Source organism: Gobio gobio (assembly GCF_949357685.1).
Source record: "Gobio gobio genome assembly, chromosome: 4".
NCBI lineage: Eukaryota > Metazoa > Chordata > Actinopteri > Cypriniformes > Gobionidae > Gobio > Gobio gobio.
Window position 1 is genome coordinate 67,309,322 of NC_137100.1, and position 27,019 is coordinate 67,336,340.

At 37.0% G+C, this 27,019-nt stretch overlaps 1 protein-coding gene across 1 annotated transcript in view; it reads right to left on the bottom strand.

Moving 5' to 3' along the window:
- Positions 1-27,019, bottom strand: part of ak1 (adenylate kinase 1) — a 33,814-nt gene that overhangs the window by 1,664 nt on the left and 5,131 nt on the right. Inside the window, exons 2-5 of the mRNA XM_079816134.1 lie at positions 9,037-9,069; positions 5,432-5,467; positions 807-970; positions 619-735 (exon numbers count right to left, since the gene is read on the bottom strand). Coding sequence (XP_079672260.1) covers positions 619-735; positions 807-970; positions 5,432-5,467; positions 9,037-9,043 — 324 coding nt within the window. The 5' untranslated portion in view covers positions 9,044-9,069. The remainder of the gene's footprint in view (positions 1-618; positions 736-806; positions 971-5,431; positions 5,468-9,036; positions 9,070-27,019) is intronic.

Here is a 27,019-nt window from a genome sequence, read left to right on the forward strand (position 1 = left end):
GGCGGGAACATTGAGGCGGGAACATTGAGGCGGGAACATTGAGGAGGGAACATTGAGGAGGGAACATTGAGGCGGGAACATTGAGGCGGGAACATTGAGGCGGGAACATTGAGGCGGGAACATTGAGGCGGGAACATTGAGGCGGGAACGTCTAGACAAATCGTACAAATTCCTACGAGTGAGGTTGTATGAATTAGCCACCTCATAAAAAACGTACTAATTGGTCGTGAGATAGCGTTGGAAAATCAGACAAACCGTCTTGGAGGACTTTGAAAAAGTAGATAAAATTCAAAATGGCGGAAACATTTTCATGATGGAGAATGACGACGTTTTCCATTCCAATGCGCTACTTTTCCATTGTTTTTCTATGTAAACTAAGTGGCAGTTTCTCCTGAAGCCGATACTGAAGTGAGTTAAACTGCAGTTCCTGGACTGGCCACTAAAGACAGACTCCCGAAGGAGCAGAATCTTATTGAGCTCATGTTAAAATGGCCAACTTTACAGCAGAAGAACACATGTTTACAGTCTGGGACAGATTGTGCTTTTGGTCTGTACGGCTAATGTTGCCCTTCATGACGACTGTTAACACCAGTTCCTGATTTACGTTTGTTCTCATACCTTCTTCTCAAACTCCTCTCCCTGGACGACTTCTCGAGGGTATCCGTCGATCAGGTAACCCTTGGAGACGTCAGCCTTGGCGATCATGGCGTCTTTGATCATGTCCAGGACTGTGTCCTGCAGAAAGCAGAGCATGGTCAGCGTGTGTGAGCGCTCAGTGACCGGCGGCCGATCAGACCTGGACTGACCAGAGGCACGAGTTCTCCCTTCTGCATGATGGCCTGAAGCTGTTTGCCCCGCTCAGAGCCGGACGCCACCTCGGCCCGCAGCAGGTCACCTGAGGACAGGTGTGTGTAGCCGTACTTCGCCACGATCTTCTCACACTGGGTGCCTTTCCCAGAGCCGGGACCGCCTGACGACCGGAGAGAGAGAGAACACTTATTTAAAGGGTTAGTTCACCCAAAAATGAAAATTCTGTCATTAATTCCTCACCCTCATGTGGTTGGACACCCGTCACAAATGAAGATATTTTAGTGTAAAGCTGATGCTGAGAAAGGCTTCAGATAGGCCTCCATTGGCATTCAGTACATTTACACTCACAAGACCCATAAAAGGCACTAAAAACATCGTTACAAAGTCCATCTCACCACAGTGACTCTACAATAATCTTACGATGCGACGACAATAGTTTTTGTGCGCGAAAAAAAATCAAAATAACTTTATTCAACCTCTTCTTGTCTTCCGTGTGTCTCCACGACGCATGCGTGAGAATATGAGCAGATCCGGCGTTCGGACACATGACCCAGAAGAGATTTGTTTACGAGCAGAGGAAGACGCGCGTATCTCAGCTGTTGAATTCTACACTGATCGTGCTTTAGGTCTCGGTGTAGTTCTCAAAATGGGGCTAAAGTGGCATTTCATGGATTCCCGAACGCCGGATCTGCTCATATTCTCACGCATGCGTCGTGGAGACACACACGGAAGACAAGAACAAGCTGGATAAAGTCATTATTTTGATTTTTTTTGCGCACAAAAACTATTGTCGTCGCTTCGTAAGATTATTGTAGAGCCGCTGTGGTGAGATGGACTTTGTAACGACGTTTTTAGTGCCTTTTATGGGTCTTGTGAGTGTAAATGTACTGAATGCCAATGGAGGCCTATCTGAAGCCTTTCTCAGCATCAGCTTTACACTAAAATATCTTCATTTGTGTCTGAAGATGAACGGAGGTCTGACGGGTGTCCAACCACATGAGGGTGAGGAATTAATGACAGAATTTTAATTTTTGGGTGAACTAACCCTTTAACCCTCTGGGGTTCTTCATTTATGGGTCACACTCAGGACCTTTGGGTCAAAAATTACCCGAAAAAAAGATTTGAGTAAAATCAATGAATATATTTTTGTTCAATAATATTTTTTCTTTTCTTTTTTGGTGTTTTGAGATAATTTTATGATTTACAATTAGTATTTATGCAATAATTATATATATATATATATATATATATATATATATATATATATATATATATATATATATATATATATATATATATATATATATATATATATATATATATATATATATATTAGTGCTGTCAGTTAAACGCGTTATTAACGACGTTAACGCAAACCTATTTTAACGGCGTCAATTTTTTTATCGCGAGATTAACGTTCTTTTTGGTCTAACAAACTTTGTAGTTTTTTCACATGCTGTTGCAACAACTAGTAACGTTAGAAAAACTACAACACCACTCCGGATGTAGCTAGACCGGAAACAAAACATCAGGCACGCTGCGGCTGCCCGCACTCGTTTGGGCCATTAAAAGAGTAGACGTGGATGGCAAGCGTGAGACGCCGAAATGAGAAACGTATTATGCCATGGTTTAACTCAGGGGTCTTCAACTAAAAGTGCTTGTCTTGAGCGCTGCTTTCTGCTCTGATGGTGCATTCACACCGGACGCGAATGAAGCGTTTTGCGCGAGTGATTTAAGTCAATGCAAAGACGCAAATAGACATTCTGCGGCGCGAATTAAGCGGCGTGCATGTCGCGTCATTCGCGTCCGGTGTGAACGCACCATCAGTCTCTTCTTCACTGCATGCTTGACCGCGCGTCTGGGTCTGAACGTAGTAACAGTGAGCATTGCAACGTTAACTGTTTCATTACGTCAAAAGGCTTCGCGGTCCGGATTCGGACCGGAGTCCACTAGTTGGCGACCCCTGGTTTAACTGCACTATAGGCGGAGTCCTAGTTTACCTTGCATGTGCACTTTGTAATTTTATTTTGTATCACCCTGTTTTGATCCCTTAGAAAGGGCTGTTGAAGGGGCTGTTTGTGCAACAAAGTATTTGTTTCACCCTTTTATTGATGGGCAGTGTTACATTGTGTGAGATTATTTGCTCCAAGTGAGAATGTTGGTGTGAAATCGAACACTAAAGTATGCCAATGTTGTTTTCAATAAAACAAACATTTGAACAAAGCAAGCCGATCCACTTTTCTATGTTGATAAGATCATTAAAATAAGAAAAAATAATGGGACAAAAAGAAATCAAGGGACATTTAGAATAAATAAAAATGTGCGATTAATTGTGATTAATTGTGAGTTAACTATGACATTAATGCGATTAATCGCGATTAAATATTTTAATCGTTTGACAGCACTAATATATATTAAAGCTGTATTTCATTTTAGAGTCAAGCCTAGGTCTCATGAAAGCAATTTTTTTAATGAGCTCGGTGGACACATTGAGCATTTTTATCATGCAATAGCACATTTTTACCACTATAGTGGATCTTGCGTTTTATAAAACATTTTTAAAAATCGTAACTTCATCGGAATGGTCCGAAACTTGGTGACTTTATTGGTACTTGGTATATGAACACCCAAAAAAATGGAGGGGACAGGATTTGAAAAGTCTAAGTGGTCATAAAAAAAATAGTCACACTCAGGACCTTCGGGTCAAAAATGACCCCCATAGGAAATAAATGGGAAATTGTTTTTTTTGTTCATACAATCTACAAATCAGCCAGGATGCAGAAAAAAAGACTCAACAGTGAAGATCTCTAAAACATCAAGAGTGCAAAACAGACAAAAAAACTCACACACACACACAGACACACACACACACTTATACACACAAAAACACACGCACACACAAATTAACGCGTGCCATTCCAAAAGCGAATTGTGTTTTTGTTTTTGAGTTTTTTTGTCTGTTTTGCACTCTTGATGTTTTAGAGATCTTCACTGTTGAGTCTTTTTTTCTGCATTCTGGCTGATTTCTAGATTGTACGCACAAAAAAACTGTATTTTCATATTTTTGCCAATTTCCCATTTATTTCCTATGGGGGTCATTTTTGACCCGAAGGTCCTGAGTGTGACTATTTTTTTTACGACCACTTAGACTTTTCAAATACTGTCCCCAATTTTTGGGTGTTCATAAACCAAGTACCAATAAAGTCACCAAGTTTCAGACCATTCCAATGAAGCTACGATTTTTAACATTTAAAAAAATTAATTTGGGTCAGAAATGACCAAAGAACCCAAGAGGGTTAAAATTATTTTAATGTCTCTTCTGCTCACAGAGGCTGTATTTATGTAATCAAAAATACAGTAAAAATTGTGATATATTTTTATAGTGTAGATCATCTGTTCTCTATGTGAATATAGAGTAATGTGTCATTTATTCCTGGGAAATAAAAGCTGAATTTATCATCATTACTCCAATCTTCAGAGTCACATGATCCCTCAGAAATCATTTTCTGCTCAAGAAACATTTATGATTATCATTCTGATTATTAAAAAACATTTGGATTTCTTAAAATAGAATAAACTCTAGCTGAAGTAAAACAGAGCAACATTTCTCATTTTCATTTAGTTTATTTTGATTCATAACAATAACAAACTACAACTGAAATAAAATAAATACTATTTTAATTAGATATTTAAAGACATATTTTTTAAATGCATGTAAAAATACAAAAATGTACATCAAACTGACTAAAAGTTTAACTAAAATTAAAAGGTGCTATTAAAATAAATATGTTCATACCAAAAATAATCAGTAAGTAAGTGTTATTTTAATACTATTATAGTATATATTACTATTTTTATTATTTTCATTTCTTAGTTTATTTTCATTTTAGTATTTTTTTTTCATGCTTTTACCATTTTTACATTTCTATTAGCTTTAATTAATTTATTATTTCGACTAAAACATTTCTAATTGTTTTGTTTAAGTTTTTTATAATTCATTTTAACATATGTTTATATTTTATTGTATAGCTTTATTTCAATAAAAAAATTGCTATTGTTATTTAAAAAACATTTGCTTAATATTTTTTATGGAAACCATGATACATTTCCATTCAGAAGTTTGGGGGTACGTAAGATATTATATTAATTAATTAATTAATATTTTTATTCAGCAGGGAGTCATTAAACTGATCAATAATGGTAGTAAAGACATTAATAATGCTACTAAAGATTCACATAAATGATGTTCATCAAAGAATCCTGAGAAATACGACACAAAACTGTGTTCAACACTGATAATATTCATAAATGATGTGTTGATCATCAAATCCTCATACGAGAATGTGGATCATGTGACACTGAAGACTAGAGTAGCTAATGCTGATAAATTCAGCTTTGGTGAGCAGAAGAAACTCTCAAAAACATACAAAATATGAATTATTCTAATCGTTTGACCAGGATAATGTATATATAAATAATAATGGATCAGAGCCATGTTTATTACAGTTTATCATCAAACAAACAGAATATAAAAGTGCATTATTTGAAATGTATAAATCCAAGCAAACTGAAAAACAAATGTGGGTTATAAGTGGTGAAATGTAAAAGTAACTCAACTTACCCACGACAAAGACGATCTTAGCATTTTTAATTTTATCTGTGAAATAACAAAACCATCATATATTAGTCAAAATGTAATATCATCATTATTATTATTATTATTATTATGTGGAATTACTGATAATTTGCTGAAACTCTCTTGATATTCTGGCCCAATACTTTACCATCTGTCCTCAGATCAGCCACTGCTGATCTACTCAAGCACCCTGACCCCATTCCACACACACTTTCTGTTTCCTGCAATCTGAATGCTTGAGGTCGCCATGGCAACTGTTGCCAACATCAGCACATTGGCTGAAGAGCTTCATAAAACAGGTTTGATCCTGAACTATTCATGTAAACATGATGACTTGAGCTTTGGCTGCAACCAATACAATATATTCCGGTTTGTTTGGTTTTCTTCGTAATAATATTTATATACTGTAGCTATATTGTAATTATATACAAATAAAAATTTGCACAATTTGTATATTGAGAGGAACAGCTTTTCATTAAAGCTTCGGTCACATTTACCGTTGTTCTGATTTCAATAGGAATCGCATGATCGGCAGTTTCGCTTGAGGGCGAAAAAATATAGTTCACTGTCATAATTACCATAATAATATTATATTTACTGTATATTGTAATTATATATAAATAAAAAATTGCACAATTTGTATATTTAGAGGAACAGCTTGTCATTAAAGCTTCGGTCACATTTACCGTTGCTCGGATTTCAATAGGAATCGCATGATCGGCAGTTTCGCGTGAGGGCGTAAAAAAATAGTTAACTTTTGTAATTACCGTGATAATATTATATATACTGTAAATTGTAATTATATATAAATAAAAATTTGCACAATTTGTATATTTAGAGGAACAGCTTGTCATTAAAGCTTCGGTCACATTTACCGTTGCTCGGATTTCAATAGGAATCGCGTGAGGGCAAAAAAATTGTTCACTTTCGTAATTACCGTAATCATATTATATATACTGTATATTGTAATTATATATAAATAAAAAATTGCACAATTTGTATATTTAGAGGAACAGCTTGTCATTAAAGCTGCGGTCACATTTACCGTTCCTCGGATTTCAATAGGAATCACGTGAGGGCGAAAAAATAGTTCACTGTCGTAATTACCCTAATAATATTATATATACTGTATATTGTAATTATATATATACATACATAAAAATTTGCACAATTTGTATATTTAGAGGAACAGCTTGTCATTAAAGCTGCGGTCACATTTACCATTGCTCGGATTTCAATAGGAATCGCACAATCTGCAGTTTCGCGTGAGGGCCTAAAAAATGTTTCACTGTCGTAATTACCGTAATAATATTATATATACTGTATATTGTAATTATATAAATAAAAATGTGCACAATTTTTTTATTTAGAGGAACAGCTTGTCATTAAAGCTCCGGTCACATTTACCGTTGTTTGGATTTCAATTGGAATCGCACGATCGGCAGTTTTGCTTGAGGGCGAAAAAATAGTTCACTGTCGTAATTACCGTATATAATCTTATATATACTGTAAATTGTAATTATATATAAATCAAAATGTGATTTGTATATTGAGAGCAACAGCTTGTCATTAAAGCTTCGGTCACATTTACCGTTGCTCAGATTTCAAGAGGAATCGTGTGAGGGCGAAAAAATTGTTACTGTCGTAATTACCATAATAATATTATATTTACTGTATATTGTAATTATATATAAATCAAAATGTGCACAATTTTTATATTTAGAGGAAAAGCTTGTCATTAAAGCTGCGGTCACATTTACCGTTGCTCGGATTTCAATAGAAATCGCGCGATCTGCAGTTTTGCGTGAGGGCGAAAAAACCCATGTCGTAATCACTGTAAATAAGAGATGACAACTGGTGACTCTGTACTTGGAGCTGTTCATTAACTCCTAATTAAATATTCACGTGATACAGCAGTCACGTGCTACAAGTCATCGTTGTAATTACGAGTTTGCTAATGCTTTTTACAATAGCTATGGTAATTATGACATAAACATTCACAACGCAGATTTTGCGAATGTTCAAATGGTCACGCAAATTCATGCGCTGACCAACAGCTGCTTGGTTTAAAAGTCACGTGTATGAGCTGTGCTTCATAAATCGCTACGCTATTACCAAAATTGTTCTTTTTGCACACAAAATTTCTCCCACCCGGTTAACTATTTTTTGGTTTCCAGAAAGTTATTTTTAAAGTTTGTTCTTGGTTAGCAAGGAAAGTTTTCTTAACAGAAATAGAAAGTTCGTTTTTGGGTTGTAGAACGTTATTCTAACGTTCCCAGAACGTTTCCCTAACCTCTTTACTCTGATATTATTCCCCCGGAAGATGGATGGACGTCTATAATCACTATTATACAAACCATGTGCTGTTTTTATTTATTTTTTAATTACACGAGCACATCAACCATCATATGGAAGATAGATTAAATTTGTTCATTAATATGTACGATTTACTATATTTCACGTGCTACCTATCTTACATTTATTCAGCACCAAATAACAAAGACTTCAACATAATCTATGTTTGTTTTTGTTTTTATATTACCACATTTATTCACAGACATTAAAAAACTATTATTATTTGACTGAAAGTAGTATATCAGTACATTTATTTCTTACCACTGAATTGTACAGTTTAGGGGGAAATGCTTCTTTATTTGGTCCCTAAACAAAAACTTCACGATTAACATGTCCTCTTCAATAAATCTATACGAAATCATATTTACCCTCACATCTATATAAATTAAAAGTAATTATTCAATAAAGAGATCGATAAACGAATGTTAGTCAGTCAGCCAGTAAAACGAAATGACCGTTAATTTTTAAATCACGCGAGCGCGCGGTTTTCTGTGGAAGACGGGAGAACGCGCGTGCTGGAGAAGAGGCGCGCAATAAGTTAATATATTTAAAAAACACGATTTTATGATTACTTAATATTTTAGCTTTAGTGTTGGATTTATCTGATAATTTGTGTTTTGATTAATCTCATTTATTAAACTAATTACAGAGCTCGTTACACAAGGTTTTACATTAAATAATGAACTAAAAGTAACCATTAGGGAATATATATATATATATATATCATGTTATTTTAGGTTATTTAAAGTCCACCCTGCAACATTCTGGGAACGTTATTTTATGGTTGAAAAATAATAAATAAATCAATGACTGTATGTGTATCCTTTTTCTCTTTAATGTCTTAATTATTACCACTGTATGAAATGTGTTACTGTAAAAGCCTCTTGCAATACCACGAGTGTCCACATGAGGTCGTTAGAGACCATAACATCTCGATGAACACGCATTTCTGTGGACATATTTCGGTGTATTCGTTAGCATATGTTGATCAGTTAGCGATATTTCTGTTAGTCATTGAGTTTAATTCGCACAGTGTGTTGTGTGTGTACAGGTCAGTCTGTAGGAGACTCGTGTTATTGTGTTTCCTCTCACGTCTTCCTTTAACAATCTCTCTCTGCCATTTACTTCAGGCAGTTTCATTCACAGACTCCATGAAACAACCATGTAGGCCTACGTGTAATAAATCATACTCTTCCAAAACATAAAATACTGTAGATGAAAGAAATGCTGCTCACCTGCCATGGTTGTCTGTTATGTGAGAGCTTTTCCTGCAATAAAAGACAAAAACATTAGTTCAAGTACAGACAGGACTACTTGTATTGTTGATTTGAAGACCTGTCACTCATTCTCAAATGAACATCCATGAACAGATCAGTTCGTTTAAATCATTTCTGATGCGAGCAGAGGAAACAATACACATTAAAATAAGCTGCTGTGCCTTTAAAGGTGCAGTGTGTATTATTTATGGACACAGACATGCAATATAATATACATAACTATGTTATCAGTGGAGTATAAAGACCTTATATAATGTACCGTTATGTTTTTATGACCTTAGAATGAGCCGATTCTATCTACACACACCGCGGGTCCCTTACATTGAAGCCGCCATTTTGTGCCGTCATGTTTCTACAGTAGCCCTAAAGGGACAAACCGCTCTATAGAGCACTACCCAGATAACAATTTTTGGTTCCCAGAACGTTCTGGGAACGTTAGTTTCTGGTTTCCAGAACGTTCTCAGAATGTTCCCAGAACAGACATCCTAACGTTCTCTATTGGTTAGCCAGGAAAGTTTTCTTTACGTAAATAGAACGTTCCCTGTTGGTTTGGAGAACGTTCCCCTAACCTTCCCAGAACGTTCTCAGAACGTTCCCGGAACGTTCCCCTAACCTATTTACTCCGATATAATTTACCCTGCTGTGCGTCAGTAATCGTCCAGCAATGCCCGCGTCCCATATGGTATAAGCGGCATGGAAAACGGATGAATGGACGTCAATAATCAGTAGCCTACTTCAAACCATGTCTTGTTTTTGAACTTATTTAATCAATAGAAACAATTCAAGCAAATAAACCTTCATATGGAGGACTAAATAAGATTGAATTATGCATTAATATGCATTTCGTAACTTGTATCACTGACGACACCTACTACCACAACCAGGTACGTTTAAGTGCCAAATAACAATGACTTCAAAACAATATGTGGTTTTAAAATATGAATTTTATTCACAGACATTAATAATGAATAAAGATTACTTTAACTGGGATAACTGCATTATTTTCTTACCACTGAATTAACGGAACGTAGCCTTCTCTCTTTTGGTCAGTAAACCAAATCTCCTCGGTTAACATCATGTTGTCTTCAATTACTTGTCAAATCTCTGTGAAATCACACTATTTACACTGGTACATTTATTAATTATAACCCATTTTTAAATAAAGATCGATAAACTTATTTAAGTTAGTCGGTAAAAACGAAATGATCGTTAATTTTTAAATTACGCGAGTGCACGTCTTTTTGTGGATGACGAAAGAAAGCGCGTGCTGGAGAAGCGCGCGCAGATCAGAGGCGCGCAGTAACGAAATATACAAATAAACCTGCGTATATATTATAAAAAAAATGTAATCTAAAAATAACCTGCAGGGAACGTTCTGGGAAGGTTCTCTTTAGGTTATAAAATAACACCTCAAAAATAACCTGAAGGGAACGTTCTGGGAACGTTCTCTTTTGGTTACAAAAACACAACCAATAGAGAACGTTCCCAGAACGTTCTTATTTGGTTCCCTACAAAAATAACCAAACGGGAACCATACGGGAACGTTAGGGGAACGTTCTGTGTTTATTGGGTAGCTACTCTCTACTTTATTCCGACGACGACATTTTTGACCTGTTTCAGCCTCCAAAGCTTCTCTATGTTCTCCGAAAGGGACAGTGAGCGCTTAATGATTGCAATTCACAACCTCACCACTAAAAGCCGCTAAAACTCACACACTGCACCTTTAAGGCGCTCTAGGGGTTAAACATTAATACTACACGCGTCAGAACGTTGCTCTGGTTGGCTCTGCGCAGATTATCACGGTTCGTGTTCACGATTTGGGTAATGGGATGTTTTCAGAGCAGATGGACACAATAACATTAGTTTTGTCTCTAAAAACCAGCGATTCCCCCGAGGTTTTTAATGATCCTTCTCGTTTGTTGTGACTACATATTTTCAGCCTCACGTGACCCGCACAGGTATGTATGCAATTTCCCGCGAAATCCGCCCGACAGCTCTAAAATATGAATCATAATTCTATGGTTATGAAAGTGTGTTTGAATAAAATAAAGACGTAATTTGAAAGATGGATTTTGTTATTTTTATCTGAAAAGTTCGTCTCATTTGAGCTGAAATGCTCTACACAAACAGGAACAGCTCAAGCTCACACATTTACCACATTTACTCTTATCTCTAGTGCTTCTGCTGATCTGTTCAGAACGGGTTATTTTTACAGTTTTCTTCCATTAAATGCTCTCTTTTTTGGCCGTTTTGTGTCTTGAAAAGTTACAGTATGTTTCTGTCCAGCTTAGAACATTTAGTGTTCCCATAAAGTTATAAAAGTATTTCTGAACGTTCCCCCAACTTTAAAAAAACAACAAACGTTAAGGAAATGTTACTTTTGAATGTTCTCTGAACGTTCTGAAACAAGTATAACTTTTTTTTTCAGAAAATGTTCCATGAATGATGTTTAAATAATGTATATATATATATACTTTTGTGCTTATATATTAATAATAGGGCTGTCAAAAGATTAATTAACACAAGCATGTATATATTTAAGAAATATTTGCATGTATATACACTCTAAAAAAAAAAGGTTCTATATTGCACCAAAAATGGTTCTTGGCTCGTTACCAATTTTGGTTCTTCAGCGGTTCTTCAGAGGTTCTTCAGCGGTTCTTCAGCGGTTCTTCAGCAGTTCTTCAGCGGTTCTTCAGTGGTTCTTCAGAGGTTCTTCAGAGGTTCTTCAGCGGTTCTTCAGTGGTTCTTCAGCAGTTCTTCAGCGGTTCTTCAGTGGTTCTTCAGAGGTTCTTCAGAGGTTCTTCAGCGGTTCTTCAGCGGTTCTTCAGAGGTTCTTCAGCGGTTCTTCAGAGGTTCTTCAGCGGTTCTTCAGAGGTTCTTCAGAGGTTCTTCAGAGGTTCTTCAGCGGTTCTTCAGCGGTTCTTCAGCGGTTCTTCAGCGGTTCTTCAGTGGTTCTTCAGAGGTTCTTCAGCGGTTCTTCAGCGGTTCTTCAGCGGTTCTTCAGTGGTTCTTCAGCGGTTCTTCAGCGGTTCTTCAGAGGTTCTTCAGCGGTTCTTCAGCGGTTCTTCAGCGGTTCTTCAGCAGTTCTTCAGCGGTTCTTCAGTGGTTCTTCAGAGGTTCTTCAGCGGTTCTTCAGCGGTTCTTCAGTGGTTCTTCAGAGGTTCTTCAGCAGTTCTTCAGCGGTTCTTCAGCGGTTCTTCAGCGGTTCTTCAGTGGTTCTTCAGAGGTTCTTCAGCGGTTCTTCAGCGGTTCTTCAGCGGTTCTTCAGCGGTTCTTCAGTGGTTCTTCAGAGGTTCTTCAGCGGTTCTTCAGCGGTTCTTCAGCGGTTCTTCAGTGGTTCTTCAGCGGTTCTTCAGCGGTTCTTCAGAGGTTCTTCAGCGGTTCTTCAGCGGTTCTTCAGCAGTTCTTCAGCGGTTCTTCAGTGGTTCTTCAGAGGTTCTTCAGCGGTTCTTCAGCGGTTCTTCAGTGGTTCTTCAGAGGTTCTTCAGCGGTTCTTCAGCGGTTCTTCAGCGGTTCTTCAGTGGTTCTTCAGAGGTTCTTCAGCGGTTCTTCAGCGGTTCTTCAGCGGTTCTTCAGCGGTTCTTCAGCGGTTCTTCAGCGGTTCTTCAGTGGTTCTTCAGAGGTTCTTCAGAGGTTCTTCAGCGGTTCTTCAGCGGTTCTTCAGCGGTTCTTCAGTGGTTCTTCAGTGGTTCTTCAGTGGTTCTTCAGCGGTTCTTCAGAGGTTCTTCAGCGGTTCTTCAGCGGTTCTTCAGCGGTTCTTCAGTGGTTCTTCAGCGGTTCTTCAGAGGTTCTTCAGCGGTTCTTCAGTGGTTCTTCAGCGGTTCTTCAGCGGTTCTTCAGTGGTTCTTCAGAGGTTCTTCAGAGGTTCTTCAGCGGTTCTTCAGCGGTTCTTCAGTGGTTCTTCAGCGGTTCTTCAGCGGTTCTTCAGCGGTTCTTCAGCGGTTCTTCAGTGGTTCTTCAGCGGTTCTTCAGCGGTTCTTCAGCGGTTCTTCACTGGTTCTTCAGAGGTTCTTTGACTAAGGTGCTATATAGCACCTCTGAAGAACCGCTGAAGAACCACTGAAGCACCAAAATTGGTGCTATATAGCACTAAAAAAGGTTCCCCTATGATTACGAGCCTTTTTTTTAGAGTGTACATTTATATAATCTATAATATATATAAATATAAATGTTTTATATATAAAAATTATATTTTTTTCTTAAATATATACACGCTTGTGTGTGTATTTATATATAAATAATAATTAACAGAGTACACACACATATATTATGTAAACACAAACTTTTATTTTGGATGCGATTAATAGCGATTAATCTTTTGACAGCACTAATTAATATAACTAGGTATATTTATTATGATTGCTAAATAAAAATATTTAACAAAATTAGAAATATTACTATTACAGTAACATTTAAAAAATAAAAATAGAGAATTTAAGAATACATATTACAATATAATAATACTAATATTTATATTTGACAGAAAATGTATTTTACAAAAAAACTGTAGGGCATTATTATTATTATTATTATTAGAAATATGAAAAATGAGCCTCTTATGCATCCACTAAATTAATACATGATTGATTAACTTTTTCTAACATTTTTCTTTAACATTTTCTTTCTAACATTTTTCAATGTACATTTATGAAATACACTTTCCGTAAAGCTGCTTTGAAACAATGTGTATTGTGAAAAGCGCTATACAAATACATTTGAATTGAATTGAACTCTGGGGAAAGCTCCTGTACACTGGAGAAAAACATATGGACTGTCATATACATTTATTTAGAGAGAAGTATTATTCTTCCTGTTTTTCACCCAGAATATGTTTGATTCACACTGAAGCAAGAGGGCGCTCTCGAGCACAAACGCCTCAGAGAGAAGTCATATAAACCGCATTTACACTGCAGGTCTTCCGATTTGGTGACTTTATCCGATTTTTTTTGACAACATGCTTACATCGTCTTATAAAAGCCACCTGTATCCGATATCTTGCATTTACACTGGGCTAAAACAACCCAATCACTGGGCTAAAACAACCCAATCGCTGGGCTAAAACAACCCAATCACTGGGCTAAAACAACCCAATCACTGAGTTTAAACAACCCAATCACTGAGTTAAAACAACCCAATCGCTGAGTTAAAACAACCCCATCACTGGGCTAAAACAACCCAATCGCTGGGCTAAAACAACCCAATCGCTGAGTTAAAACAACCCAATCGCTGAGTTAAAACAACCCCATCACTGGGCTAAAACAACCCCATCACTGAGTTAAAACAACCCAATCGCTGAGTTAAAACAACCCAATCGCTGAGTTAAAACAACCCAATCGCTGGGTTAAAACAACCCAATCGCTGAGTTAAAACAACCCATTCGCTGGGTTAAAACAACCCAATCGCTGGGTTAAAACAGCCCAATCGCTGAGTTAAAACAGCCCAATCGCTGGGTTAAAACAGCCCAATCGCTGAGTTAAAACAGCCCAATCGCTGGGTTAAAACAGCCCAATCACTGGGTTAAAACAACCCAATCGCTGAGTTAAAACAGCCCAATCGCTGGGTTAAAACAGCCCAATCACTGGGTTAAAACAACCCAATCGCTGGGTTAAAACAGCCCAATCACTGGGTTAAAACAACCCAATCGCTGAGTTAAAACAACCCAATCGCTGAGTTAAAACAACCCAATCGCTGAGTTAAAACAACCCAATCGCTGAGTTAAAACAACCCAATCGCTGGGCTAAAACAACCCAATCGCTGAGTTAAAACAACCCAATCGCTGAGTTAAAACAACCCAATCGTTGAGTTAAAACAACCCAATTGCTGAGTTAAAACAACCCAATCACTGAGTTAAAACAACCCAATCGCTGAGTTAAAACAACCCAATCACTGGGTTAAAACAACCCAATCGCTGGGTTAAAACAACCCAATCACTGGGCTAAAACAACCCAATCGCTGAGTTAAAACAACCCAATGGCTGAGTTAAAACAACCCAATCGCTGAGTTAAAACAACCCAATCGCTGAGTTAAAACAACCCAATCGCTGAGTTAAAACAACCCAATCGCTGAGTTAAAACAACCCAATCGCTGAGTTAAAACAACCCAATCGCTGAGTTAAAACAACCCAATCGCTGAGTTAAAACAACCCAATCGCTGAGTTAAAACAACCCAATCGCTGAGTTAAAACAACCCAATCGTTGAGTTAAAACAACCCAATAGCTGAGTTAAAACAACCCACTCGCTGAGTTAAAAAAACCCAATCGCTGAGTTAAAACAACCCAATCGCTGAGTTAAAACAACCCAATCGCTGAGTTAAAACAACCCAATCGCTGAGTTAAAACAACCCAATCGCTGAGTTAAAACAACCCAATCGCTGAGTTAAAACAACCCAATCGCTGAGTTAAAACAGCCCAATCGCTGAGTTAAAACAGCCCAATCGCTGGGTTAAAACAGCCCAATCGCTGAGTTAAAACAGCCCAATCGCTGGGTTAAAACAGCCCAATCACTGGGTTAAAACAACCCAATCGCTGAGTTAAAACAGCCCAAACGCTGAGTTAAAACAGCCCAATCGCTGAGTTAAAACAACCCAATCGCTGAGTTAAAACAGCCCAATCGAAGAGTTAAAACAGCCCAATCGAAGAGTTAAAACAACCCAATCGCTGAGTTAAAACAGCCCAATCGCTGAGTTAAAACAGCCCAATCGAAGAGTTAAAACAACCCAATCGCTGAGTTAAAACAGCCCAATCGAAGAGTTAAAACAACCCAATCGCTGAGTTAAAACAGCCCAATCGCTGAGTTAAAACAACCCAATCGCTGAGTTAAAACAGCCCAATCGCTGAGTTAAAACAGCCCAATCGAAGAGTTAAAACAACCCAATCGCTGAGTTAAAACAGCCCAATCGAAGAGTTAAAACAGCCCAATCGCTGAGTTAAAACAACCCAATCGCTGAGTTAAAACAGCCCAATCGCTGAGTTAAAACAACCCAATCGCTGAGTTAAAACAACCCAATCGCTGAGTTAAAACAACCCAATCGCTGAGTTAAAACAACCCAATCGCTGAGTTAAAACAACCCAATCGCTGAGTTAAAACAACCCAATCGCTGAGTTAAAACAACCCAATCGCTGAGTTAAAACAACCCAATCGCTGAGTTAAAACAACCCAATCGCTGAGTTAAAACAACCCAATCGTTGAGTTAAAACAACCCAATTGCTGAGTTAAAACAACCCAATCACTGAGTTAAAACAACCCAATCGCTGAGTTAAAACAACCCAATCACTGGGTTAAAACAACCCAATCGCTGGGTTAAAACAGCCCAATCACTGGGCTAAAACAACCCAATCGCTGAGTTAAAACAACCCAATCGCTGAGTTAAAACAACCCAATCGCTGAGTTAAAACAACCCAATCGCTGAGTTAAAACAACCCAATCGCTGAGTTAAAACAACCCAATCGCTGGGTTAAAACAACCCAATCGCTGAGTTAAAACAACCCAATCGTTGAGTTAAAACAACCCAATTGCTGAGTTAAAACAACCCAATCACTGAGTTAAAACAACCCAATCGCTGAGTTAAAACAACCCAATCGCTGAGTTAAAACAACCCAATCGCTGAGTTAAAACAACCCAATCGCTGAGTTTAAACAGCCCAATCGCTGAGTTAAAACAACCCAATCGCTGAGTTAAAACAACCCAATCGCTGAGTTAAAACAACCCAATCGCTGGGCTAAAACAACCCAATCGCTGAGTTAAAACAACCCAATCGCTGAGTTAAAACAGCCCAATCGCTGAGTTAAAACAGCCCAAACGCTGAGTTAAAACAGCCCAATCGCTGAGTTAAAACAACCCAATCGCTGAGTTAAAACAGCCCAATCGAAGAGTTAAAACAGCCCAATCGAAGAGTTAAAACAACCCAATCGCTGAGTTAAAACAGCCCAATCGCTGAGTTAAAACAGCCCAATCGAAGAGTTAAAACAACCCAATCGCTGAGTTAAAACAGCCCAATCGAAGAGTTAAAACAGCCCAATCGCTGAGTTAAAACAACCCAATCACTGAGTTAAAACAGCCCAATCGAAGAGTTAAAACAACCCAATCACTGAGTTAAAACAGCCCAATCGCTGAGTTAAAACAGCCCAATCGCTGAGTTAAAACAGCCCAATCGAAGAGTTAAAACAACCCAATCACTGAGTTAAAACAGCCCAATCGAAGAGTTAAAACAACCCAATCACTGAGTTAAAACAGCCCAATCGAAGAGTTAAAACAGCCCAATCGCTGAGTTAAAACAACCCAATCGCTGAGTTAAAACAGCCCAATCGCTGAGTTAAAACAACCCAATCACTGTGCCTTTAACGCGAACACTAGATTAAGAGGCTGTGTGAGACGGTTATGAGCTCTGCTAGATGAGCCGTCAGTTTGACGGGTCACACCTCAAAAACAGAACAGGAACTCACTGCCCACACACACACACACACACACACACGCACACACACACACACACACAGAGCCTGATCTGTAAACTGTATAAAGAATTCAAAACTCTCAAACTCGTTGTTCATTCTCATGTATTAGACCCCAGTTATTGCTGTGTTTATGACTCTTCATCCCAGCCTCAGCTGAAGCTGCAGTTTAACTGGAGGATTTCTGAAAGCATAAACACTCACACAGAGAGATATAAAGAGAGATAAAGAGAGATAAAGAGTGTGTCTTACTGTTGTGTGCTCCGTGGAATACTCTTACTCTGTCTTGGCGCGTCTGGATGGCAAGTGTAAACAGATCCTTTTTTTCTTGCTGGTCATGTGACCCTCATGCAAATGCTGAGTTCTCAAAGGCTGGTCCTTCTGGTCCTTGGGTTTATTTTTGAAAGAGCTTTCCTGTGGCTTTGAGCCAATTGTATCTAAGGTTTTACAGACTTCCATATAATAGCTCGGGTTAGTCAAACAAAGGTGACGGTCAGTAATGTGATCAGCCCTATTGTTAGCTCTGACCTTCGACCTTTTGAATGCAACAGGGTTGGCATAAATTATGTTTGGTAAATATTTTATTACTATGTGTCTTACAAGCTAACAAACATTCTCTGAACACACAGTTTTAAACGTGACCTAATATTGTGTTGGTCCTTCTTTTGCTGACCCGTCGAGGCATGGACTCCTCTAGACCCCTGAAGGTGTGCTGTGGTATCTGGCACCAAGATGTTAGCAGCAGATCCTTTAAGTCCTGTAAGCTGTTAGGTGGGGCCTTCATCCATGACTCTGTTTGATCGGACCACACGGGCATCAATGAGCCTCGGCCGCCCATGACCCTGTGGCCGGTTCTCCACTGGTCCTCCATGACCCTGTGGCCGGTTCTCCACTGGTCCTTCATGACCCTGTGGCCGGTTCTCCACTGGTCCTTCATGATCCTGTGGCCGGTTCTCCACTGGTCCTCCATGACCCTGTGGCCGGTTCTCCACTGGTCCTTCATGACCCTGTGGCCGGTTCTCCACTGGTCCTTCATGACCCTGTGGCCGGTTCTCCACTGGTCCTTCATGACCCTGTGGCCGGTTCTCCACTGGTCCTTCATGATCCTGTGGCCGGTTCTCCACTGGTCCTTCATGACCCTGTGGCCGGTTCTCCACTGGTCCTTCATGACCCTGTGGCCGGTTCTCCACTGGTCCTTCATGACCCTGTGGCCGGTTCTCCACTGGTCCTTCATGACCCTGTGGCCGGTTCTCCACTGGTCCTCCATGACCCTGTGGCCGGTTCTCCACTGGTCCTCCATGACCCTGTGGCCGGTTCTCCACTGGTCCTTCATGACCCTGTGGCCGGTTCTCCACTGGTCCTTCATGACCCTGTGGCCGGTTCTCCACTGGTCCTTCATGACCCTGTGGCCGGTTCTCCACTGGTCCTTCATGACCCTGTGGCCGGTTCTCCACTGGTCCTTCATGACCCTGTGGCCGGTTCTCCACTGGTCCTCCACTTCTGATAGAGACTGGCCACTGTAGACTGGGTACACCCCACAAGAGCTGCAGTTTTGGAGATGCTCTGACCGTCACAATCTGGCCCTTGTCAAACTCGCTCAAATCCTTACGCTTGCCCATTTCTCCTGCTTCTAACACATCAACTCTGAGGACAAAATGTTCACTTGCTGCCTAATATATCCCACCCACTAACAGATCATCAGTGGCATGGTCATGATGTTATGCCTGATCAGTGTGTATTCATTTTTAAATAATGTACACTCTAAAAAATGCTGGTTTAAAAATAACCCAAGTTGGGTTGAAAATGGATTAACCCAGAAATTGGGTTGTTTTAACCCAGCAGTTGGGTTAAATGTTTGCTTAAAACAACCCAATCGCTGGGTTAAAACAACCCAATCGCTGAGTTAAAACAACCCAATCGCTGGGTTAAAACAACCCAATCGTGGAGTTAAAACAACCCAATCGTGGAGTTAAAACAACCCAATCGCTGAGTTAAAACAACCCAATCGCTGAGTTAAAACATCTCAATCGCTGAGTTAAAACAACCCAATCGCTGAGTTAAAACAACCCAATCGCTGAGTTAAAACAACCCAACCGCTGGGTTAAAACAACCCAATCGCTGAGTTAAAACAACCCAATCGCTGAGTTAAAACAACCCAATCGCTGAGTTAAAACAACCCAATCGCTGAGTTAAAACAACCCAATCGCTGGGTTAAAACAACCCAATCGCTGAGTTAAAACAACCCAATCGCTGAGTTAAAACATCTCAATCGCTGAGTTAAAACAACCCAATCGCTGAGTTAAAACAACCCAATCGAAGAGTTAAAACAACCCAATCGCTGAGTTAAAACAACCCAATCGCTGAGTTAAAACATCTCAATCGCTGAGTTAAAACAACCCAATCGCTGAGTTAAAACAACCCAATCGAAGAGTTAAAACAACCCAATCGCTGAGTAAAAACAACCCAATCGCTGAGTTAAAACAACCCAATCGCTGAGTTAAAACAACCCAATCGCTGAGTTAAAACAACCCAATCGCTGAGTTAAAACAACCCAATCTCTGAGTTAAAACATCTCAATCGCTGAGTTAAAACAACCCAATCGCTGAGTTAAAACAACCCAATCGCTGAGTTAAAACAACCCAATCACTGAGTTAAAACATCTCAATCGCTGAGTTAAAACAACCCAATCGTGGAGTTAAAACATCTCAATCGTGGAGTTAAAACAACCCAATCGCTGAGTTAAAACAACCCAATCGCTGAGTTAAAACATCTCAATCGTGGAGTTAAAACAACCCAATCGCTGAGTTAAAACAACCCAATCGCTGAGTTAAAACAACCCAATCGCTGGGTTAAAACAACCCAATCGCTAGGTTAAAACAACCCAATCGCAATCGCTGAGTTAAAACATCTCAATCGCTGAGTTAAAACAACCCAATCGCTGGGTTAAAACAACCCAATCGCTGAGTTATAACAACCCAATCGCTAAGTTAAAACATCTCAATCGCTGAGTTAAAACAACCCAATCGCTGAGTTAAAACAACTCAATCGCTGAGTTATAACAACCCAATCGCTGAGTTAAAACATCTCAATCGCTGGGTTAAAACATCTCAATCGCTAGGTTAAAACAACCCAATCGCTGGGTTAAAACAACCCAATCGCTAGGTTAAAACAACCCAATCGCAATCGCTGAGTTAAAACATCTCAATCGCTGAGTTAAAACAACCCAATCGCTGGGTTAAAACAACTCAATCGCTGAGTTAAAACAACCCAATCGCAATCGCTGGGTTAAAACATCTCAATCGCTGAGTTAAAACAACCCAATCGCTAGGTTAAAACAACCCAATCGCAATCGCTGAGTTAAAACATCTCAATCGCTGAGTTAAAACAACCCAATCGCTGAGTTAAAACAACTCAATCGCTGAGTTATAACAACCCAATCGCTGAGTTAAAACATCTCAATCGCTGGGTTAAAACAACCCAATCGCTAGGTTAAAACAACCCAATCGCAATCGCTGAGTTAAAACATCTCAATCGCTGGGTTAAAACAACCCAATCGCTAGGTTAAAACAACCCAATCGCAATCGCTGAGTTAAAACAACCCAATCGCTGAGTTAAAACAACTCAATCGCTGAGTTATAACAACCCAATCGCTGAGTTAAAACATCTCAATCGCTGAGTTAAAACAACCCAATCGCTGAGTTAAAACAACTCAATCGCTGAGTTATAACAACCCAATCGCTGAGTTAAAACATCTCAATCGCTGAGTTAAAACAACCCAATCGCTGAGTTAAAACAACCCAATCGCTGAGTTAAAACATCTCAATCGCTGAGTTAAAACAACCCAATCGCTGAGTTAAAACATCTCAATCGCTGAGTTAAAACAACCCAATCGCTGAGTTAAAACATCTCAATCGCTGGGTTAAAACATCTCAATCGCTAGGTTAAAACAACCCTATCGCTGGGTTAAAACAACCCAATCGCTAGGTTAAAACAACCCAATCGCAATCGCTGAGTTAAAACATCTCAATCGCTGAGTTAAAACAACCCAATCGCTGGGTTAAAACAACTCAATCGCTGAGTTAAAACAACCCAATCGCAATCGCTGGGTTAAAACATCTCAATCGCTGAGTTAAAACAACCCAATCGCTGGGTTAAAACAACTCAATCGCTGAGTTAAAACAACCCAATCGCAATCGCTGGGTTAAAACATCTCAATCGCTGAGTTAAAACAACCCAATCGCTGGGTTAAAACAACCCAATCGCTAGGTTAAAACAACCCAATCGCAATCGCTGAGTTAAAACATCTCAATCGCTGAGTTAAAACAACTCAATCGCTGAGTTATAACAACCCAATCGCTGAGTTAAAACATCTCAATCGCTGAGTTAAAACAACCCAATCGCTGAGTTAAAACAACCCAATCGCTGAGTTAAAACAACCCAATCGCTGAGTTAAAACATCTCAATCGCTGAGTTATAACAACCCAATCGCTGAGTTAAAACATCTCAATCGCTGAGTTAAAACAACCCAATCGCTGAGTTAAAACAACCCAATCGCTGGGTTAAAACATCTCAATCGCTGAGTTAAAACAACCCAATCGCTGAGTTAAAACAACCCAATCGCTGAGTTAAAACAACCCAATTGCTGGGTTAAAACATCTCAATCGCTGGGTTAAAACAACCCAATCGCTGGGTTAAAACAACCCAATCGCTGGGTTAAAACATCTCAATCGCTGAGTTAAAACAACCCAATCGCTGAGTTAAAACAACCCAATCGCTGAGTTAAAACAACCCAATCGCTGAGTTAAAACAACCCAATCGCTGAGTTAAAACAACCCAATTGCTGGGTTAAAACAACCCAATCGCTGGGTTAAAACAACCCAATCGCTGGGTTAAAACATCTCAATCGCTGAGTTAAAACAACCCAATCGCTGAGTTAAAACAACCCAATCGCTGAGTTAAAACAACCCAATCGCTGAGTTAAAACAACCCAATCGCTGAGTTAAAACAACCCAATCGCTGGGTTAAAACATCTCAATCGCTGAGTTAAAACAACCCAATCGCTGAGTTAAAACAACCCAATCGCTGAGTTAAAACAACCCAATTGCTGGGTTAAAACATCTCAATCGCTGGGTTAAAACAACCCAATCGCTGGGTTAAAACAACCCAATCGCTGGGTTAAAACATCTCAATCGCTGAGTTAAAACAACCCAATCGCTGAGTTAAAACAACCCAATCGCTGAGTTAAAACAACCCAATCGCTGAGTTAAAACAACCCAATCGCTGAGTTAAAACAACCCAATTGCTGGGTTAAAACAACCCAATCGCTGGGTTAAAACAACCCAATCGCTGGGTTAAAACATCTCAATCGCTGAGTTAAAACAACCCAATCGCTGAGTTAAAACAACCCAATCGCTGAGTTAAAACAACCCAATCGCTGAGTTAAAACAACCCAATCGCTGAGTTAAAACATCTCAATCGCTGAGTTAAAACAACCCAATCGCTGAGTTAAAACAACCCAATCGCTGGGTTAAAACAACCCAATCGCTGGGTTAAAACATCTCAATCGCTGAGTTAAAACAACCCAATCGCTGAGTTAAAACAACCCAATCGCTGGGTTAAAACAACCCAATCGCTGGGTTAAAACATCTCAATCGCTGAGTTAAAACAACCCAATCGCTGAGTTAAAACAACCCAATCGCTGAGTTAAAACAACCCAATCGCTGAGTTAAAACAACCCAATCGCTGGGTTAAAACATCTCAATCGCTGAGTTAAAACAACCCAATCGCTGAGTTAAAACAACCCAATCGCTGAGTTAGTCCATTTTCAACTCAACTTGGGTTATTTTTTAACCCAACATTTTTAGAGTGTATAATTTCCTTCAGCTGAGACACTTCAGATGCGCAGATTATGGTTATGAATGTCTTGAAATATGATTGGAATCACTAAAAAGTGCAACATATCGGCGACATAAAATGATAATAAAAACATCATAATTGTGTGTTTGGGACATGGATTCAATGCTGAGACTTAATCAGGTGCTCAAAAAGTATATATCGGCTTTCAAATACAAACAATTATCGGCCAAAATGTTCATACATCGGTGCTTCCATATTATGGGATGTTGAGTCTGACCACAGTAAATGGAGCTAGTCTGGTTATGTTCCCTTCCTAATATTGAAATATAAAGATGTTAGCTTATATTTACACACGCCTATGAGAGCAGGCCACTCACATCTGCTCGAGTGCAATAACTGAGGTTTGCAGTTTCACTTTCATATTAATCTGACATAACCTGTTTTAGCGATGTCACTGATCAGGAAGAGACGCGGCTTCTGGGAAACATTCACGTGTTTCAGAGTCTTCTGCAGATTTCCCTGATCAGGTGTCAGTGTTATGTCATGTGTGCTGATCTCCGGTTGCTGAGGCGGGGTCACAGTAAAGGTCGGCGGGGTCACAGTAAAGGTCGGCGGGGTCACAGTAAAGGTCACCCGAGGGCCTGAATCAGCTCTGGCCGCTTTAGGACTCCCGCTCTGGCCAGTTATGGAGATAGTGCAGGACTTTACTGGGCTGGAATGCACATGCGTGTTAATGCTTGTGTTCACGCGTGTGTTATTTACAGTTCAGGCTCATAAACTACGGTGCAGTGTGTGGGTCATTCCCAGTGATCGACCGCTTGTGTAATGAAGTTTGAGTCTGACAGCAAAAGAGCTTTAAAAATAAAGCATTCGTTTTAGTTTTAAATGCTTGTTTGACAGGGGAATATCAGCCATGCGTTTAACGACATAATAAATACAAATAAAATGAAACGTATGGCAGCGTATGAGTCATTCTGCTGAAACTTGAGATTTTAAAATGTATTATAATTTATTAAAATACTATAAAATAATGTTTATTTACATACAAATATTTATAATAATTTTATGTAAACATAGGGGGAAAAAAACACATTTTAAAACATAACATTTTTAATTTTAAACACATTTTCATACCCTGTTCATGAAAAGCTTATTTTTAGGAAAAGCTCCAGACTAGATTAAATATACACACATATATATATATTTATATATAAATATGTAAATATGAATGATAAAAAATTACATAAATATAATTATATGTATATATAAAAGCTCCAACATGCTGTAAAAAATATATATAAATATGTAAATATGAATGATAAAAAATTACATAAATATAATTATATGTATATATAAAAGCTCCAACATGCTGTAAAAAATATATATAAATATGTAAATATGAATGATAAAAAATTACATAAATATAATTATATGTATATATAAAAGCTCCAACATGCTGTAAAAAATATATATAAATATATGAATGATAAAAAATTACATAAATATAATTATATGTATATATAAAAGCTCCAACATGCTGTAAAAAATATATATAAATATGTAAATATGAATGATAAAAAATTACATAAATATAATTATATGTATATATAAAAGCTCCAACATGCTGTAAAAAATATATATAAATATATGAATGATAAAAAAATTACATAAATATAATTATATGTATATATAAAAGCTCCAACACGCTGTAAAAAATATATATAAATATGTAAATATGAATGATAAAAAATTACATAAATATAATTATATGTATATATAAAAGCTCCAACATGCTGTAAAAAATATGTATAAATATGTAAATATGAATGAAAAAAAAATTACATAAATATAATTATATGTATATATAAAAGCTCCAACACGCTGTAAAAAAATATTTATAAATATGTAAATATGAATGATAAAAAAATTACATATATATAATTATATGTATATATAAAAGCTCCAACACGCTGTAAAATATATATATGTATATTTATATATAAATATGTAAATATGAATGATAAAAAATTACATAAATATAATTATATGTATATATAAAAGCTCCAACACGCCGTAAAAAATATATATAAATATGTAAATATGAATGATAAAAAAATTACATAAATATAATTATATGTATATATAAAAGCTCCAACATGCTGTAAAAAATATATATAAATATGTAAATATGAATGATAAAAAAATTACATAAATATAATTATATGTATATATAAAAGCTCCAACACGCCGTAAAAAATATATATAAATATGTAAATATGAATGATAAAAAAATTACATAAATATAATTATATGTATATATAAAAGCTCCAACACGCCGTAAAAAATATATATAAATATGTAAATATGAATGATAAAAAATTACATAAATATAATTATATGTATATATAAAAGCTCCAACATGCTGTAAAAAATATATATAAATATTTAAATATGAATGATAAAAAAATTACATAAATATAATTATATGTATATATAAAAGCTCCAACACGCTGTAAAAAATATATATAAATATGTAAATATGAATGATAAAAAATTACATAAATATAATTATATGTATATATAAAAGCTCCAACACGCTGTAAAATATATATATGTATATTTATATATAAATATGTAAATATGAATGATAAAAAATTACATAAATATAATTATATGTATATATAAAAGCTCCAACACGCTGTAAAATATATATATGTATATTTATATATAAATATGTAAATATGAATGATAAAAAATTACATAAATATAATTATATGTATATATAAAAGCTCCAACACGCTGTAAAATATATATATGTATATTTATATATAAATATGTAAATATGAATGATAAAAAATTACATATATATAATTATATGTATATATAAAAGCTCCAACACGCTGTAAAATATATATATGTATATTTATATATAAATATGTAAATATGAATGATAAAAAATTACATAAATATAATTATATGTATATATAAAAGCTCCAACACGCCGTAAAAAATATATATAAATATGTAAATATGAATGATAAAAAAATTACATAAATATAATTATATGTATATATAAAAGCTCCAACACGCCGTAAAAAATATATATAAATATGTAAATATGAATGATAAAAAAATTACATAAATATAATTATATGTATATATAAAAGCTCCAACACGCTGTAAAAAATATATATAAATATGTAAATATGAATGATAAAAAATTACATAAATATAATTATATGTATATATAAAAGCTCCAACATGCTGTAAAAAATATATATAAATATGTAAATATGAATGATAAAAAAATTACATAAATATAATTATATGTATATATAAAAGCTCCAACACGCTGTAAAAAAATATTTATAAATATGTAAATATGAATGATAAAAAATTACATAAATATAATTATATGTATATATAAAAGCTCCAACACGCTGTAAAAAAATATTTATAAATATGTAAATATGAATGATAAAAAAATTACATATATATAATTATATGTATATATAAAAGCTCCAACATGCTGTAAAATATATATATGTATATTTATATATAAATATGTAAATATGAATGATAAAAAATTACATAAATATAATTATATGTATATATAAAAGCTCCTACACGCTGTA